Here is a 19442-nt window from a genome sequence, read left to right on the forward strand (position 1 = left end):
TGCTCCCTGGGTGCCCATCCGGGAAGTGGGGCTGAGCTCCAGCAGGATGGAAGAGGGGATGGGAGGGACGAGACGAGGGGGAGCAGTTACCTGTGGGGAGTCACTTGACTTCTCGTCCAGCTCGAACTGGTGTGAGGCAGGCAGACTGCTGCCGAGTCCTAAGTTGCACTTCGGACAGTGGTCCCTCCCCGGGCCACAGGCTAGAACAACTCGACGACTTGGTGCTGCTTGTTGGCGAGGACTAAGATGTAATTGTTGCCGGGACGGTGTGCGTGTGGGGGGCTGCATCTCGAAGCACCAGTGAGTCTCCTCTGCTGAGAGTGGAATGGGACCAGAGGAGTGTCTTGGGGAGGAAGGTGAGGGGAAGTAGTGGAAGGCCCTCCTGAGTGCCCCGTGAAGCGTCGGAGGAACTTGCTCCAGCCCAGGCCTGGAAAGTAGTAGATACTGTGACATTTGGAGAACTGAAAAGTAGAGAGGGATGAACTTGGTGGTTGCTGGGAGTACGGGGAGCAGTTCTGGTCCTTTTATGGTTACAGCTCTCTGCACTTGAGTGCTTGTTTCTGCTTCACGGGTGGGTAATGCAGCTCTCACTTTAAGCTGTCACAATGGCTCGGAGCCTTTGAACACGACCTCCTTCATTCCCTTTCTCTGTTTAATTTTTCTATATGTGGAAATTGAACATATACTATAAAAGAATTTTTGTGGACTCTGAACTAAAATATTTGGGAAACGGCAGGATTGGTTTTATCGGAAAGAATGATCTTGGTTTTGGGGAAGTTTTTTCTTGTTTCGCTTCCATCTGTCGATCGCCGACTCTCCAGGGGCAGTCACCTCGGACTCGGACTCGGAGCTGGGCTGCTTCGGGGGAATCCTGCCTCTGCTCTGTTCCGTGGGTGACCTTAGTTAAGTGAGTGAGTGAGAGTGATTTACCTTCCGTGGCCCAGTTCCCTATCTACGAAAGGAAGAGGATAGACACCTTACCTTACCTTACCTTACCTTACTTACGGGGTTGTCCCGAGGGTTAAAGAAGTTAGTACGTGGTGCAAGACAATGCCTGGCACACATTAAGTACTACTGACACATTAGCTCTTTATTTACATAAATCAAGGCATGACGTAGGCCCTTTGTGAATTTATGAGCCAACAGAGGCTCAGAGGGATTTAAACACTTGCCTGAGATTACGCAGCTAATAAGTGGCTAAGGTGTGACTTGAACCCTCCCTCTGACTCAAAGCCTGGCTTTTAACCACTCTGCTGGCTTTTTGAGGTGCGGCAGGTCAGTTAACTGCAGACTGTAGGCTTTTAAAACGTTTTTAATTGGACTGTAGTTGATTATGATGTTACAAGGGTTTGGGCGGTCGGTTGGCATAGCTTGGCCTTCTCTGCAGCTGCGGCTGTCGCTGTGCGGCGCTGTGACGGTCCTGCCCACCTGCCTTCCGCCTCCTCTTCCCAGGACTTATCATTCCGTAACTGGATGCCCCTCCCATACCCCTGACCCCTTCGGCCCGCCTCCCTCCACCTTGCCCCTGCAACCCTCAGTCGGTTCTCTGTGTTTATAGGTCTGATTCTGCTTTTTGTTTTTTAAATGTATTCGTTTTGGTTTTTTTTTTTATTCCACATACAAGTGAAATCATACGGTATTTGTCATGACTTATTTTACTTAGTTTAATACCCTTTAAGTCCACCCATGTTGTAAGTGGCATGACTTACCTTTTTTAAGGCTTCATAATAGTCCATTGTGTATATTTGTGCGTGCGTGGGTGCGTGTGTAACATCCATTCCACATCTTTTTCATCCCTTCTTAGGTGGCTTCCGTATCATGGCTATTGTAAATAATGCTGCCATAAACATAGGGGTGCACATATATTTTCCAGTTAGTGTTTTTGTTTTCTTTTGGTAAATACCCAGTAGGTGTAATTATTGGATCATATGGTATTTCTATTTTTAATTTTTTGAGGAACTTCCATACTGTTCTCCACAGTGGCTGTACTAATTTACATTCCCATTCCTTTCTCTCCATATCCTCAACACTTGTTGTTTCTTGTCTTTTTGGGTTTAGACTGTAGATTGTAGGTTTTATAGCTATTGGCCCATTTATTCATCTGTCTTGTACCTTCTGATTTGGATTTTTCATTACGTTCTCATTTTGTCAACGAACTGCATTTCCTTAAAATATCTGTGATTTAAACAGGAATTATAAAGTAGGATAAAAATGAAACAATTGCTCTTAAAATAATGCTACTCAAATAGTTAGATAAAAACTTTAAAAAGCCATGCTAACAGAACTGAATTGTGGAAGGCACAAAATGTCATTTCTTGTGACATCTGATAATGGCTATCAGTGTTTCCACACACTTTTAAGTTTTGTGGAAATTAAGGCATTTTTTTATTAGGCATTTTGAGTTTACCATTTTAAAACAATACGGCATTACTGTTTTACTCATTTGCACATCTTCATTACCAGGAAGAAACTATATCAACTTTTTATAGCTCATGGAAAGCTTTCTAATCTGTACTCTAGATTAAGATAAAGAGAATTAAGGCCTGAGAAGTAAGTCAGGGCTGCTTAGCAGCAGTGGCAGGTGAGGTTGATGAGAATTAACAGCTTTTGACTGTTAGCAGAAAGGTGGTGTAATGGGATCTGCTTATGGTAATGAAGCATTGACTAGATGGCTATGTGAAATGATACTTTCTCATTTATTTTATAAAATTATTGGGGAGTCCTTTTCAATAATGATATTGAGCTCAGAATTTTTAGAGTCCTGTAGGATACATACTTTTGATATTGAGTAGAAAATTAGAAATTATATCTTATAGTATTGCAAACCTTATAATTATCTTATGGAGAAACTTATTCCAAGTAGCAAAATTAAAAAAAGAAGAAAAACACTCTAAACTACCAATACCTTATCTTTCTGAAAGTAGCTGCAATGTGGGGCTTAATATATCTCCAAATTGGAAATTGTCCAACCATCCAAGTTGCTCAAAAATAAAAAAAGCTGATAAAATTTTTAAAAGTTTATTTACTTATATCTTGTCTCTGGGCAGAGTAAAGAATTCCATCAAGATGAAGTAGCCACTGTTAAAATTTATTTAAAGTTTCAGCCAGGGATACACTCAAGATCAAAACAATTGGCAATGAAGGAAAAGATGGTATGTGGCAATGTGACATTTAAGATTACATCAGATAGAGTCTGTCTCAGGAATGACCATATGTCCTTTCCATCTGACGTCTGTTTTAGGACTCAGACAAATGAGTTGAAGGTTTTAGATCTGCCTTAAAGAATTGTTCTTTCATCACGTTTATTAGATCTCTTAAGATCAAATGTGTTTCAAATGGATCAAATGTGCATACAATCAAATGAATGGGCATAATGACAAAATTATATTCTTCTTAAAAAATTGGACAATTATGGGTTTGTACTATTGAGTAGTAGGATGAAGTATAGATAATCTTGTGTTCTTTTCACTTAGAGGAAGAAGAGAATTTTTTCTCCTAGTTTTAAAACTAATAATACAGAAATGAAATGGGAAGAAATAACGGTTCTTTTCTAAGAGAGACGTTTCTAGGATGACTTTAAAAGAACAGGCATAGGAGAGCAGAGCCACGTCAGTTGTGGCTTGAGTTCGAGATAAGCAGAAGTATGTGTGTGCTTAATGTCACATGGCAGGAGGCTTTCCCCAGAGCAGTTTGCCTGTCCAGGGAGCTGTTTCATTTTGTGCCTGATAGAGCTGTACTTTGGAAAATACCCGATTCCCTGCCTATTGCTTCGTTATGGATTATACAGGTAAAATTAAATTTAAAATATTGTCCAGCCACATAGAATTATTTAAAATAAAATACTTTGCATTTATATTTAAAAATTATGTTGATTGTGTTTGTATATTTAAAAATATCATGTATGAATTTGTTATATACAAATTTTGATATTTAAGATAAGCACTTAGGGGAATTTGTCAGATATACCCTGGTTTTCTCTATTTCAGTTTGGGTCATACTCAAACAGACTTCAGTAAGATGCAATCTGTAATTAATTCTCATGTCTCCCCTCTGGGCCAGAAGGTTTAGAGTACAAACATCTGAGTTCACATTATGCCACACAGAGAATAAAATATACACACAGTCTACACAGAGCTTCTGGTTTCTGTAAAACATTTTTGGCATTGTGATGGTTGTTTTGTGCATGTGTGTGGCTCAGTCTTTTAGATGGAGTTGACATAATGAGGTGAGTTGGGGAATTTCAGTTTTTATCCCAAATTTTCTGAATATTAATGTGTCTAGAATTTTTGGATGGATAACTAGCCTCTTTCTTTTTTAATCTGCATAACCGTGTTTCCCAAGTTCTAGTTTCTGAATGGTAAATTAGTGCAGGTTTGGAAATAAAATGTTAAAGTCAGGCTAACCTTGGGTGCTGGTTGCTTGGTGAGAAGGTGGGGGATTCCCTTGACTCAGATGGGATGAGGGTAGATTGAGGAGGTGATGCTAAGGAGGTGATGCTAATGAGTCTTTGCCAAAATTAATTACCTCAATTCAAAATTATATTACCTTAAATTTGAACTTTTGGAAAATGATGACACTGTTTTCTAATAGGTTCCTTTTAAATGAAAGAGCAAAGGCTTTTGGAAGATTTTTCCACCAGGGGAGAGACCCACCTTCCATACCCAGTATAATAACAAAATCCCACTCTGTGTTTAGATTTAAGCTCTAGTTACGTTCTCTATAAATGAGCCCTTTTGAAGTATGTGTGGATCTTTGATACAATTTTGTACAAAATTGATACAATATTGTATCAAATTGTGAAATTTTTGTAAAATCAATAATTTAAAATGTAACTTTCTGGAGCTTGCTATGTAAAGGACTTCTGTGGTAAATATTTTTTGAAGACAAAACATTTTAAAGTAATTAATTGCTCAAATCTGTTTTTTCCATAAATCCATATATATATACATAAATATATATACATACATATATGGATTTATATATACATATACATATGTGTATATATATGTGTAAAGAGAGAGAGAGAGAGTACTGTGTGTATTTTGATTTTTTTTTCATAAGATTAGTGTACCAGGATTTTTGTTTCACAGCTCCGGAATAAAATAGACAATAGACTCATCTTTTAGAAGGCTCACTGTGTGTGTGTGTGTAACTCTGTAGAAGCCAAAGGAACACACTTTATAGCCATATGCAAATAATTGAAATTTCTAAAATCTTACCAGGGAGCTTTTACTATGAGTATGTTTTCAATTAGAAATTCGTACCTGGGGATCCCTGGGTGGCGCAGCGGTTTGGCACCTGCCTTTGGCCCAGGGCGCGATCCTGGACACCCGGGATCGAATCCCACATCAGGCTCCCGGTGCATGGAGCCTGCTTCTCCCTCTGCCTGTGTCTCTGCCTCTCTCTCTCTCAATCATAAATTAAAAAAAAAAAAAAAAAAAAAAGAAATTCGTATCTGTTTTCCAAAGAACACAGTCGTTGATTCTTTCATTTTTCTATAGTTTATATATTGCCACTAAGCCACTTCTATGTTGTTTCTAGGTAATACTTTACAAACATATAGGTGGTGTTCCAAAAGGCACATCACTTTCACATGCTAAATAGACATCAAAAGGAATACTAAGGAAACTTTAGTGTGAACAGAGGCTCCAGGGAAATTCCAGTTACGACACTTTCAAGATTAGTTATTGCGTGTACTCTAGAGAGAATATGTGGTTTAAGTTCTTACCACATTAATAGATAAATTAATTAAGTTAGTTGTCTGATGTGGTGGGAAGCTATTTTGGATGTTGTCTTCTATGGAGATTTTTTTATAAACATTTACATAGTTGCAAATATAGGTATATTTACTCTAGTAAACTGTGAAAAGAAGAACACATATGTTTTCAGTTTATGAGAAAGTAAGTAAATTCTTTTAGATTTGCAAAGAGAATTTGTTTTACTCTCGTTACTATTCATGAAGCTTAATCACTTTGTGCTTACTGACGTCATCACGGCACTGAAGGGGTTATCATCCAGTCGAAAATGATTCTTGATGATTCAAGAATAGTTTTATGTATTTCTTTTTTCCTGGAATGCTCTTCTCCCTCTTTCAGTTTTTTCAGGTGCCTGTTGAAATCTTTTAAGGGTGGCATTACCTAGCGGTTTTACCTGAAATAACCCTCACATTCTGTCACTCCTCTGCCCCAGGTTCCTCTTATCTTTCTCTCTAGCACGTGCCACCCCTGGCGTATTCCGTGTTTGTTTGTCTCACCTCCTAGACTGTAAGCTCCACGGAGGAGGGGGTTGGTTCTTGGCTGTACCCCTAGAGTGCGGGACAGCGGGCTCCCAGGAAATGGTTGTTGAAGGATTTATGAATGGAATTTCCACTAAAAGTGACTGTTGACTTGGGTTTAACATTTTCACTACTATCTCTCTTTATCAACAGTGTTCTGATTTAATAATGATGATTTTGGACACTACCTTATTTTGAATATTGATCTCTCCTTTCATTGCTAATTTAATCCTGAAATTAGCAGTACTTTCTTTACTAATGGAAGGGTAAGGTTGCAGGCAGATGGGCGTAATTAGACAGAATTGATAATTCAAAGGTCACTTTGGTTTTGGAATGCATTATGTGATTTTTTTTTTTTTTGGAGGGACATGGAAGACATCATATCAGTTTTATTTCATTATATTTTCCTTAGGCAACATATGAAAATTTGTCTTCGTTCTCTGAGCTCATACCAGCTGCCTAGAGGAGAGAATCAGAGTGAAATAAGTTTTTGAAATCTATTTTGCCAAAGATGGGTCTTTACTGATATGGATTCTAACCTCCTCCTCCTCCTTCTCCTTAAAAAGTATTTTATTTATTTATTTATTTATTTATTTATTTATTTATTATAGACACACAGAGAGGCAGAGACACAGGCAGAGGGAGAAGCAGGCTCCCCATGGGGAGCCTGATGTGGGACTCGATCCCAGGACCCCAGGGTCACACCCTGAGCCAAAGGCGGATGCTCAACCACTGAGCCCCCCAGGTACCCCTGGATTCCAACCTTCTAAAAGTATTTAGAAATACTGCAGGCCTCCAGAACTTATAGAAATCTTAACAGGAGTCAGAGGTTGTCATTTGTGTCCAATTTTGTTGGCAAGTGAGATATCTAATGCTTTTAACATACTGACCCTGTTATAGATCTCTAAAAAAAGTTGACTTTCTGAGAAATATTGCAGCCTTTAACTTACTCTCAGAAGTCCGCACCAAGGAATAAATATAGGCCCTCAGAAAAGTGCCTTTATATATGCAAATATACACCATCATGTATGAGCTGAAGAAAGGAGCTACATCAGTGACTTGGCAAAGCAGGTATTGCATATAGATGATGGGCCCTGGTGGAGAATATCTCTTACCCAGGATCATTTTCTCATTCTACTTTTCCTCTTGCCTTTCTGTTGGCCACATCCATCCACCACTTGTGTGGCCATTCACGTCCAACATCCGTAATGCAATTTAAAATAGATCTTATGTAAGGTATATTCTGGTTTCGACCCTTTTGAAGGGTATTGCCCTACAGTTACATCTCAACACCATTATTGATGCTCTCCACTGGTTGTTTCCATGACCAGTAATTTGGGAGGGATGCCTTTTTTAATTCCTGCATTTTTCAGCATCGTCCTTTCTGTCATTTTTAGCTTTCTCTGGTGACCTTTCTCTTTTAAGAGTATTTTTCTCCACATTTTCAGTTGATTTCTGTTTTCCTTGTCTTTTGGTTGAATACTTAAAGTATGATTTTGAGTATTTATTAATTTTCAAGAAGCATTTTGGAAGAGTGGTTAAGAGCATATTCTTTGGAAACAGGTGACCTAGGTTTGAATCCCAGGGTTAACATTTGGTACTTGTGTGACCTTGGCAAATTATTTCACCATCTATCAATTATGGATACTAATGGTATCTACCTTTTAGGATTTTTATAAAGATTCAATAAGTTAATACATGTAAAGTTTCAAGAATAGTACCTGGCACTTAGTGAATATTCAGTAAATAATTCTTTCCTACCACAAAATATTATTTGTTCTTTATCTTATGTAACATTGTTGTGCTCTCTTCATAATGGGTTAGCATCTTTGGTAAGCAAAGGTCAAATTACCTTGAATAAATTGTGCTATATCCACACAATGGAATATTATGCAACCATTAAAAGAATGAGATGGATCTACATATACTGAACAGAAAAGCTATTAATGATATTTTTAGATAGTAATTTGCAGTTCTGCATTCATATCAGAATTTAATGTTTAAAAACTATACTATATAAAAACCTGCCTTTGTAAATGTAAGAAAATATTGGGTATATACTTTGGATGAATGGATGGAGAGGAAACTTATTTTATATGATTTTAAAAGTGTAGTATTATGGGAATATACACATATACACTTTTTGTGCATTTCAGTGTTTTTAAAACATTAAAATTTTTCTTTTTTCTTCTTTCTTTTTTTTTTTTTTTTTTTTTTTTGCTCGTCTTGGATAGATACTTCAATGAAGGTCTGCATGCTTCTAGCTTTAAAAAAAAGTAGATTTCTGAGGGCAGCCTGGGTGGCTCAGCGGTTTAGCACCACCTTTGGCCCAAGGCCTGATCCTGGAGACCTGGGATTGAGTCCCACCTCGGGCTCCCTGCATGGAGCCTGCTTCTCCCTCTGCCTGTGTCTCTGTTCCTCTCTCTCTATCTGTCTGTCTCTCATAAATAAATAAAATATTAAAAAAATAGATTTCTGAGAGTAAAGGCAATCATGCAGGAAGAGTTTTATTTATCAAGTGAATCAAGAGACAAAACAACAATATTTTCAACTATTTCTTTGCAGCAGTAGATTACAGAGAATGGTGTTGGTCCTGTACACCCACTGACACACTGGTATACACAGGTGTGTGCACACAGCTTCGAAATGACTGGGTTGCCCTGGAAAAGCACAGGAGTTCTCACAAGGCAAAACGAAGATAAGGCAAAAAGAACGGGATGAGAGAAATATATGTGGATAATATGTTCCTGGAGCTTCTCAGAAGGCAAAATGAAAATAAGGCAAAAAGATTATGGGATGAGAGAAATATATGTCGATCATATGTTCCTGGAGCTTCTCAGAGGGCAAAATGAAAATAAGGCAAAAAGAATGGGATGAGAGAAATATATGTCGATCATATGTTCCTGGAGCTTCTCAGAGGGCAAAATGAAAATAAGGCAAAGAGAATGGGATGAGAGAAATATATGTCAATAGTGTGTTCCTAGAGCTCCTCACAAGGCAAAATGAAAATAAGGCAAAGAGAATGGGATGAGAGCAATACATGCCGATCATATATGTTCCTCGAGCTGTGTTTCCCACATTGGAGTAGTCGTTGCAACATAATAGTGTGTCATCGGTGACACCCGAGTGCCCAGCCGTGCCCTAAGCACTCACACTGTTATTTTCGCTGTTCACAGATGGGTCTGTGAGGGCATATTCCTGACCCGGCAGTTGTGTGCAACCCCGTGCATATTTTCCCATACCTTCCGATGGAGCATATAACCCTTGATTTGTCAGCCAGAAAAAACAAAGAAAAAAAAAGAAAAAGAAAAAAAAAACGAGCTCCGCAGTCCTTTTTTTTTTTTTTTTGCAAAGGCGGCTTATTTTTCTCCTTGCCCATATTCCTAATTCCCTGGAAAAGTTTGACTCGCTGCACGAAGGCGAGAACCGAGGTCTGCGCGCTGCGGTCGGTCGTTGCGGGGTGGGGAGGGGGGGGCGCGTGCGTGCCCTTGAGGTCGCTCCGGGGGCGGCCGGGTGCGCAGCGCCGCAGCCTGAGCACCCCCCCCCCGCCCCCCGCCCCCCCCCAGCCCCCGGGCCCGGCGCGGCCGGGCGGTGCAGAGCCTGTGACGTCAGCGCCGCCTGCACGAGCCCCGCTATTGTCTGGCTGCCTCGCGGGGCCGGGACTGCAGCCGCCGCCGCCGCCCCGCCCGCGCCCCGCGCCCCGCGCCCCGCGCCCCGGCGGCCGCTCCCGGGGCTGGAGCGGGGAGAGCGGCCCCGCAGCCCGCAGCCCGCGGCCCCAGCAGGCCGCCCCGCCGCGCCCCCGCGCCCCCGCGCCCTCCCTCCGCTCGATCCTCCTGCTCCTCTGCCCTCTCCTGCTCTCTCCCCCCCCCCCACCTCCTTTCTTCTAATTCCCCCCTCTTTTTTTTTTTTTTTTTTTTTTTAAAAAAAAGCAGCGTCTGGAGCCAGCCATGTTCGGCACCGAGTCTTCATGTAAGTAGGCGCACCCCCTCCTTCGCTCCTTGGAAATCTGGGCGCTGCTGTCACGCTCCCCTGGCTCGGGCTCCGGTCGCTTTGCCTCGGGTCCCGAGCAGCCCTGCGTGTTCTGGGGGCTCCGACGGCGAAGGGATGGGCCCCCCCACCCCGGGAAGGGCCTCGTCCTCTACGGGGTGTGTGTGTTCATCCTCCAGGGCCAGGGAGGTCGGGGCGCCCAAAACCAGGCCTCGGGGGGAGGGAGGGAGGGAGCCGGGGAGCCCGGCAGCCCCTGCAGACCGTGCCCAGTGATGCCCTCGGCTCTGTGGCTGGTCGCTGGTCGCCCGTGGCTTCCAGAACGGCCCTTAAGCCCCAGGCAGGAACTGGGAGGACCTGAGATGACAGTGCTGATTACAAAGGGAAAAGAAAAAGAAAAAAAAAAAAAAAAAAAAAGGTTTGCAGTCTTTACCTAAAAGGAGAAAAAGGTGTCATGACATCCTCTTCCTCCATATTTTTACAAAAGCATGGGGACAGCCGTGATGTGGATGATGTAGAGGAGATGGGCATCCTGCAGATGCAGAGAAGAAGAAATAAGTCTTATGGTAGAGATTTCTTTCTTTCTTCTTCTTCTTTTTTTTTTTTTAAACACAATGGTTTCAATGTGGGTATGCTGGCTAGCGTGTCGGTCCAGCAGCTCCAGCCGCCCCAGCAGCATCGTATCTGTCTTAAAACTTGTACAGTGAAATCGCTTTGGTGCAGAGCAGGCCCTGCACAATGGGCTGGGCTGGACAGCACTTGTGGACAGCCACCATGGGCAGGTACAGCCTGGTGACCAGCCTGACTAGTCTGAGTATTATTTAACGTTGGACGTAGAATAGCATAACTAACCCATGCAGCCGTACAGGCTCTGCAGAATATTTTGACATTATTCATAAGCAAAGGTGACAGTTAAGTATTTCTGAAGAGACTCAACCTGCTGGCCTAGCACATGAAAAACTGGCAAGATACCATCTTTGTGGGAAGAAGGGGGTTAGGGCAGGAATTTAGGAAATGCATTTCCTAAGAATCTATAATCTGACCTTTTCCGTCTGATCTCAGGTAATCAGTGTGCCTATTTGTGTGCAGCTGATTATTCTAGAATAGTTGTGTTTCAAGAGAGCTTATAACCTGCAGGGTTTTTGTTTGTTTGTTTGTTTGTTTGTTTGTTTCCTGATTGGTTTTTTTTAAAGGATTGATTATTTTTGTTGTTTCACATGGAAGCTTCTCACGGCTGAAATTAACCACTCTGACTAATGAAGGTCAACATAGTATAACAGTGAGACGTGTTGTTCCATTCAGCATATGACAGCATTATTTTCCAATAATTTAAAAATATTTTTTTGAATTCACTTCATGGTGCATCTGGAATTATTGTTACCCCAGAAGTAGGAACAGATTATTGGAGTGACAAGGACTTACTACAGTTTCATTTTACTCATGGGGTTTTGTTTATGTAGGAACCTAGGTATGGACAGAGATATTTATCTACTAAAGGAAAATTAGTGTTACTACTTTGTTTAGCTAAAAATAGAAGCTGAAACTCAGTGTGGGAGTCTTTGGGCTCTTGGACTAGGGACTCTAACCCAACAATGTCTGGCCAGGTTTACTAAGCAGACACAACCTTTCTTGATTATCAAATCTGGTCTCTTAATAATGTCACCCGTGTGCTGTGTGGTATGTTTGAAAACTGCTGGTTGCTTTTGGTCTCCGTAGCTACCGGATTACTGAACAGACAAGAATCCCATTCAGAACACCATCATGCAGATTTTTGCTTTTTTTTTTTTTTTTTACTTGATTGAGTATTAAGTATGCCTCTTGCTTATCCCTAGAAGACTATAGATAGGATTGTATTGTCAGTGATCATTAAGTGTTGAGAATGGACTGCTGCCTTTTGATAAGGAGATGCCTTAAATCTATACTCAGAGCTGAGACAGATGTATTTTCTTTCTGTTTTGAGGCGTAGCTTTCTAGGCCTTTAATTTCTGCTTTTTGGAGCCTTTAGAGGCTGAAACTGTCTATATTTAGGATGTTCAGGAAAATAAGTCATATTTGAAGTTCTAATTAGTTCAGAAGGGATCTTGACAACCAACTAAGGCATTCTCACTAAATTTTTATAATAAATACTTGTTCATCCACCCTGTGTACAATGCTATGCTAGATTCTGGAAAGGTCATTTTTTTTTTTTTTCCTAACATAGTCTGATTTCATTATTCTTTTTTTTTTATTTCATTATTCTTATTTTTGATTTTTGGTTGTATTACTTTGCTAGTATTGGATGCTTTTATTTTTTGAATTGAAGTATGGTTTACGTAGGATAAAATGTGTAAGTCCAAGTATGCAGCTCTATAAATTTCTGCCTATGTTTAGAGCCATGGAACCACGCCCCAGATTAAGATACAGAATATTTATATTACTGGAGAAAAGTTCCTTTGTGGCGACCTTTCCCAGTCAAAAGGAAATCACTATCCTGACTTCTTTTGCTTGTAGAGTCACATGTAAATGGCTCTGTAAATTTTCTCTCTCCCTTGCTCTTTGCCTGTAAGAGAGGGAAATGTCAATGTCCTCATTTTCAAGTACTAGAGTAAGTTGATTTTATGTTTCAGACCTTTGTAGTCGGGAATTTTTAGTAGCTGGTATCACGTTATACCGTGTTCTGTGTCACTAAAATAGTATCGCTTGATTTAAATACCAAAAAGACCCTCCCTCCAACTACAAAAGCCTCAAAAGTGACAAAAAATTCACCTGGGAGAGTAGACCCTTCCTTGTTCTTCAAAGTTAAAGACCGACATAGCTACCCAGCAGAATTAATAAATGCCCTGTATTACCTTGTTTTAGTGAGTATCTTCCGATAGGATTCTGGGGAGTGGCTTTAACAGTGCCAGTCTCCCTGTTCCTGACTCAGTGGGTCTGAATCTCCTTGGTTGTGTAGATTGGCCACCGTCTCTTTTAGGCCCGCTTGGAATGCAGGTGTCCTTTGTCGTATGTGGATTAATCCTTACAAAGCAGGAGGTGTAGCTTCTGGAGCTCTGTAACGTCTGGAAGTATTTCACAGAGTTTTTCCTTGACTGAAGTTTCCCACGTCTGAAACTGGGACCAGTATGTCTGCTCTTTATCTGCCTTGAGGAAATGCAATTTTAGTTTCTATCGTCGGAATAATTAAGTCTTTGGAGAAAAATACCACCAGTAAAGAGAATTGTTGAGGAGAGTAGTCATGAAAATTCATATCTTTGGTACTTCATTTGATTCAATGATATTTTGAAATCAAGTTGAATCCCACAAAAATTTGAAAATTCTACTTTTAAAATTTTATAAAGGGACAGAAAAATGTCATCTTTTCTTCTGGTAGAATAAAGAAAACTAGTTTTGTACTACTGCCCTTTGATTACATCCTCCTTGATAAAGCTACTCATTCTCCAAAGTGTAAATACTTCAAGTACAATGAACGTTTATTCAATTAACATTTATCTGGCTCAGTCCTCCTCCTGTCTCCCCTCCCATGTTTAACTTTTTCAGGCCTCAAGGGTACCATTTAAGGTGTGCTGTGGTGGGAATTGTGCCTGGCTTAATACATTAATATGTCTTCCAAAGAACCTGCCTCATTAGTCCAGTGAAGAGAGCATCATCTTGCCTTTTGAGAAGCAGCATGCCTCTGGACAAATAATGTCGTTTAATCCTTCCTCCCCAAAATTTGTTGTACTTGTAATAAATTGAAAAGAACATCTAGTGCATCTGTGAAAGGGAAAAATAAATTACTAACGTGCCAATAAAGCGGTAGGATTTAGTGAGCTCAGTGCTAATGGGGAAATGGTGGAGGTGGGTGTCAGTGTCAGCCCTCTTCAGCTCTGGTGTGGCTGGCCCTGCCCTTGTCTGGCTGCCCATATCACCTTGAGTAGGTAGCCGGATGCTGGCAAGGATTTAGGATCCATGTGATGCGCCACGTGATCTCTTTGATGGGCACCAGAAGTTCAGCTGTCGCCTTTTGTTTTCGTTACTGATGAATGCATTAAGTTGCAACTGACAGCTTCTCAGTTCTAATAGTGAGTATGGTACCATGTTTCTAAGAATAATGTAATTATCTCAAATTTTGAGCCATTGTGTGGGGATAGTCAAAAGAATATACTCTAGCAATATTAGGTCACCAAGAAACTGTACAGTTAAACAGGCATCTCTTTGATAGAGAAACAAAAGAGTCACACTCCTTTCTTTACATGCGTTTCAGGGCCATTCTTGACAGCCAGTCATACGTGAGATTAAACTGGGGTCTATTGTTTTGCTGTAATTTCTGTGAATCAGTTGAGATGTTAATAGTTACCACGTTCATTCAAAAATGGCTATTTACAACTGGACCATTTTTCAATATAAGTCCTAGTTCTTATTACATAATTAGGTCGGAGTGCTGTTTTTGCTGTTAGTATGTTTGACATTCTAGTACACTATATTTTGTTTTTCCCTTTATTATTGTCATATGGAACAAGGTAATTTAGGGAGGCAGCCATTTCCCTTTCCTACAGCTTTAACTGGCTTTTAGTATTTAGCTGTATTGGATTTTAGATGCTTTCATCTTACTTAAGGCAAAAGTACAAATATGTGTACACACAAAAACTTACTTCTAAGTCAAGCAGTGAATGTAAAAGAAAAATATTATTCTACATGACTTCAGATAAGTAGAATGCCACAGATTGCTAATGTCACAAATTTGGGAAAATGATTATAGATAACAGAAATTTATGTTGGGACATGGTCATACAGCAGCCCGGGAAGCTAAATAAAGCTCATGTAGCATTTGACTGGTTTTGCTGTATCATCTTTTCTTTCCTTCTGACAATGTAAGTTCTGATGTGAAATTTCCTTTTGGGTTTCTTCCCTGTTGAATAGTTGACATTATAATTTTTAGTATCAAGAAAATATTTTGAACTAAATAAGATAGAAAAATATTTTTCTTCTGAATATTTATATACTTACTCTGTTAGTACAGAAATGGAATAAAAATACCTAGTGGTTATTTATAAATTCTCAGATTACTTATTTTCACTTCAGTATTGGTTTCCCTAATTGTTAGTCTATAGTTTGTTTAGCAGAAATTACACATAAGTTTTCAGTGATCTGTTGTTTTCATTGTCACAATGGGCCAGATTCATATCCTGTATAAACCATGGGGAGTCTATGGGGAAAAATGACCATATATGGAAGCTTTCCCCATAGACTCCCTATGGAGTTACACAGGATGTGAATAGGATTCATTGTTGTTATGGATTCTGAGTTGGAAAAGTCACTGCTAATGTGTATTTTTAACAATAATAATAGTCATTGCATTAATTTATGTTCAAATACTATTAAAATTTCAATATAGACTGTGGAGTAAGAGAATATGAATTATCACTTAAAATTTTTTCCAAAGAGTGTTGCTATCCCATCATTTTCTCTTAATAAATATAAAGCATTTATTAACATGTTTATTAATGTGTTAATTAGGAAATGCACAAATTTTGAATTATTTACAGGTCCTGTGATGTAGTCATAATTGCTATGCTAGAATAGTTAATTATAATATTTTCCGCATGGAGATTTTGCTTGTGTTAATTGTGGATTCATGTAACTGTGAACTAAAAGACAAAGATACAGTTTAATACATGTTGTAGAAATGGCAGCAAGCATGTGCCACGTTCAGTGACTAAGTGCAGAAACTCTGGTGTTCGATTGCCTGGATTCAAATCTTGGCTCTACCACATTGTACCAGAGTTTGGCCACCTATCATCATCTAAGCTCTCCTGGCCCAACATATGGCTTATCCAGTGAACTCTTGATGTTAGGGAATCTCGGTATTGAGGGAATCTCTCTCTTTTTTTTTTTTTTTTTTTTTTGGGCCAGGACCTTTGTACCAAGGTGGCGCTTAGCAGGGGTTATCTGTGGAGAGTAGACTCCAGCAGTGGGAAAGACTGGCTAAAGAAAGAGAAATGTCACTTTCTAAAACTGGGTGGAAATTCTTTCATGGAAGTCTTTGAAGGGACTTAGCGGGAGATCTGAAGAGAGGAGACTGCTGAAACTGGATGAAACTGGTCAGAGTTGGCCAATGCCCAGGTATTTCTCACTACTGGTCACCTCATACGGTAGGCATCACTAATTGGTCAAGCACTCCTGTAGGATTGGATTAAGCCACTAAAGTTTGGACTGTTTTCCTCTTTTTTTGTTTTCTTTTTTAGGATTTTACTTATTTATTCATAAGACACACAGAGAGAGGCAGAGACATAGGCAGAGGGAGGAGCAGGCTCCCTGTGGGGAACCCAATGCTGGACTTGATCCCAGGACCCTGGGATCATGACCTGAGTCCAAAGCAGATGCTCAACCACTGAGCCACCTAGGTGCCCCTGGAATGATTTCCTCTTAAAACACTTTATCCGTATAAGTCTTTTCTACATTAGTGTGAATCATAGCCACGTAAATAAATATTTAATCTTGCAAATAATTACTGAATTAAGAAAAATATTAGGAATCTTAAGAGTTCCAGTAATATCCCTTTAGATATAAAATAAACACACCATCCTGTGACACACCATGGTTCTCCGAGATGTCAGTAGGTTAATGATTCAGAGCCACCTTGGTCTCTTTTGAATGAAATTTATATCAATCAAAGACCTATCTCCAGAGTATGGCAGGGTACCTATCATGTACCTATCATACACTCATTCTTCAAAATTTGAGTCTGCTGTGGCTTAAGATAATATTATTGAAAATATGCTGTGTGGGCTTTACAGGATGTTCATATGGAGTTTAATTAAATATTCTAGAGTAAGGAGTCTATTACACATAACTGGCACATATCAGAAACATCCAAGTGAATGACTCTTATCTGTCACCCTTTGGAACAGGAGCAGGTGACACAAGCAGAACAGCATGTGGATTTTTATTATTAAGCCCATATTTGTTTTAGGTAAACTGTTATATACCGATACTTAGCCATATTTGATAATTGACTATGTTTCATCTAACTTCACTTATCAAGTTTTTAAGATTATTAAGTAAATATAATGAAGTATTATGATCACCAGTTTATTTACAGTATGGAAACTAAGAATTGTCTCTTTACCAATCCTGATATAATTTTAGCAATTGGAAAAATCATTTTCCATTTTTTTTTTTTTGAGAGTTTCAGACTTAAGATTCAGGCTTATTGGCATATTTTGAGGAGTACTGAGCCTCATTAGAGTGCATATAGATTAGGAAATCACAGTGACTCTGTTAGAGTATTATTTACTACTTCTCTCCTTCATTCTTAACTACTTCTAGAACACCGAGGATTAGCAGGAGGCTCTGGTAGGGTTTGCTTTGGTGCTATGCATGGGCTTGAATCAGGAGTCTGGAATTACTTATCTGAAACTTTCCTAGATTCGTTTTAGTATAATGACGTTTCAGTTATCTTTTGCTGTATAACAAAGTACCCCAAGATGTAGTGGCTTAATATAATCATTTATTATCATATTTCACAGTTCTATGGGTTGGCCGTACCCAGGGGTAGTTCTCTTGCGGGGGTCTCTAACGCAGCTGCAGTCAGATGTCTACTGGGGCACAGTCATCTAAAGTCGTATCTGAACTGGAGGTCCAGGCTAGCTCTCCTACATGGATATCAGTTGAAGCTGGCTGTAGACTTGGGGCTCAGCTGGGGTTGTAGGCAGTGTGCCTATACTTGGCTTCTCCATGAGCTTCGAGTTTCTCACAACATGGTGCTAGGTTCTCAGAGGAAGCATCCTATGATGGAGCATTCTAAGAATCCTAGGAGGAAGCTGCAAGGTTTCTTACGACCTAGTAGTCTTAGAAGTCTCAGGAGCCACATGTACCAAATTGTATTGATGAAGCAAGTCACCAGGACAAGCCCAGATTCACAGGGAAGGGAATTAGAGAGTGGTAAGGTCGCATTGCAGAAGAACAAGTAGGATGGAAAATATTGTGGTGGGCCATCTTTGTAAAATACAGTTTGCTATAAATAGTTTCTAAACTCTATCCCATGAGGCTGGTTCCCAAGAGTGCTGCTGGGATTCTCTAAGTCAGGGGTCCGCCATTTTTTTTTTCTGTAATGGGCCAAAGAGTGAATATTTTAGACTTGTGGACTATACAGTCATTTTTGCAACTCTTCAACTCAGCCATTATGGCAAATAAACAGCCATAGACAAAGAAGTATGGCTGTATTCCAGTAAAACTTTATTTATGAACACAGAAATTTGAATTTCATATAATTTTCACATACCAAAAGATGCTCTTTTTATTTTTTCCCCGACCACTTAAAAATTTAAAAATGAAACAAAATATTGTTAGATCGAGGGCTATAAAAAACCAGGTGGTAGGCAGGCCAGCCCCTGGGCCTTAGTTCAATGACCCCTGCTCTTAATATTTGATCTGAATTTCCTTTTTAAGAACTGCAAAACTAAAAGAGAAAGATATATTCACATATTAAAAATAACTACTTTTGACATCTGAGTCAAAAGTATGAGTACTACCAGTAGATGAACTTATGTTCTCATTGGTTGATTGTATTATTAAATGTTATAAATTTGAACTTATAAATGTAGTCTGTTTTACACATTGGGCCCCTGAACAGTAAGTATTTTGTTTGAAAAAAGATTGTGTTAAAACTAAGTGAGAGAAAAAATAATAAAATAGACAAAATCCTATGACATTTGAAGGCTTTATAAAATATTTTAGTTTGTTATCAGAATAACATTAGGTGACAAAAGACAGGATATAGAGACTGTGTGATTCAGTTTCACAAATACTTATTGAATGCAGAGGAGTAGCTTATGATATGAAATAAGAGCAAAAAGCTTTCAAGAAATTGAAAGTTCAACTGGATATGGAGGGTGAAGCAGTGAGAGAGGGAGAAGAGAGAGGTTAATAATACTAAAATTTTGTTTCTCATTTAGTTAAAACATGTAGATTTTTGATACCAGTGCCTCTGAGTCAAAAAAATTGGTTCTTACTGGAATTGGCATTGCATAATATGCTGAATATGATAAGGAAAACAATGTTTTCTTTACATAATTTTATTGAAGAACAATTTACATATAATAAAATGTACCCATTTAAAGTGAACAGTTTGATGAATTTTGGCAAATATATACATATATATAACCATCCTTATCATTACAATCAAGATAGATAACATTTCTATAACCCTAAAAAGTTCTCTCTT

The 19442-nt window shown here is 39.4% G+C and overlaps 1 protein-coding gene across 37 annotated transcripts in view; it reads left to right on the plus strand.

Annotated features, from left to right (window-relative positions):
- Positions 1 to 19442, plus strand: part of ST7 (suppression of tumorigenicity 7) — a 241776-nt gene that overhangs the window by 43452 nt on the left and 178882 nt on the right. For 6 of the 37 annotated variants that reach the window (XM_072764883.1, XM_072764881.1, XM_072764874.1 and 3 more), the window contains one exon: positions 10207 to 10243. The exons of 17 other annotated variants lie outside the window; for them this stretch is intronic. In XM_072764883.1, coding sequence (XP_072620984.1) covers positions 10222 to 10243 — 22 coding nt within the window. In that variant the 5' untranslated portion in view covers positions 10207 to 10221. Of the gene's footprint in view, positions 1 to 3658; positions 3788 to 9670; positions 9706 to 10131; positions 10244 to 10523; positions 10825 to 19442 lie in introns of those variants that run through there. 14 more of the 37 variants (XM_072764886.1, XM_026012148.2, XM_072764864.1 and 11 more) reach the window with 7 other exon arrangements.

The sequence above is a fragment of the Vulpes vulpes genome, chromosome 7 (genome assembly GCF_048418805.1).
Source record: "Vulpes vulpes isolate BD-2025 chromosome 7, VulVul3, whole genome shotgun sequence".
Taxonomy (NCBI): domain Eukaryota; kingdom Metazoa; phylum Chordata; class Mammalia; order Carnivora; family Canidae; genus Vulpes; species Vulpes vulpes.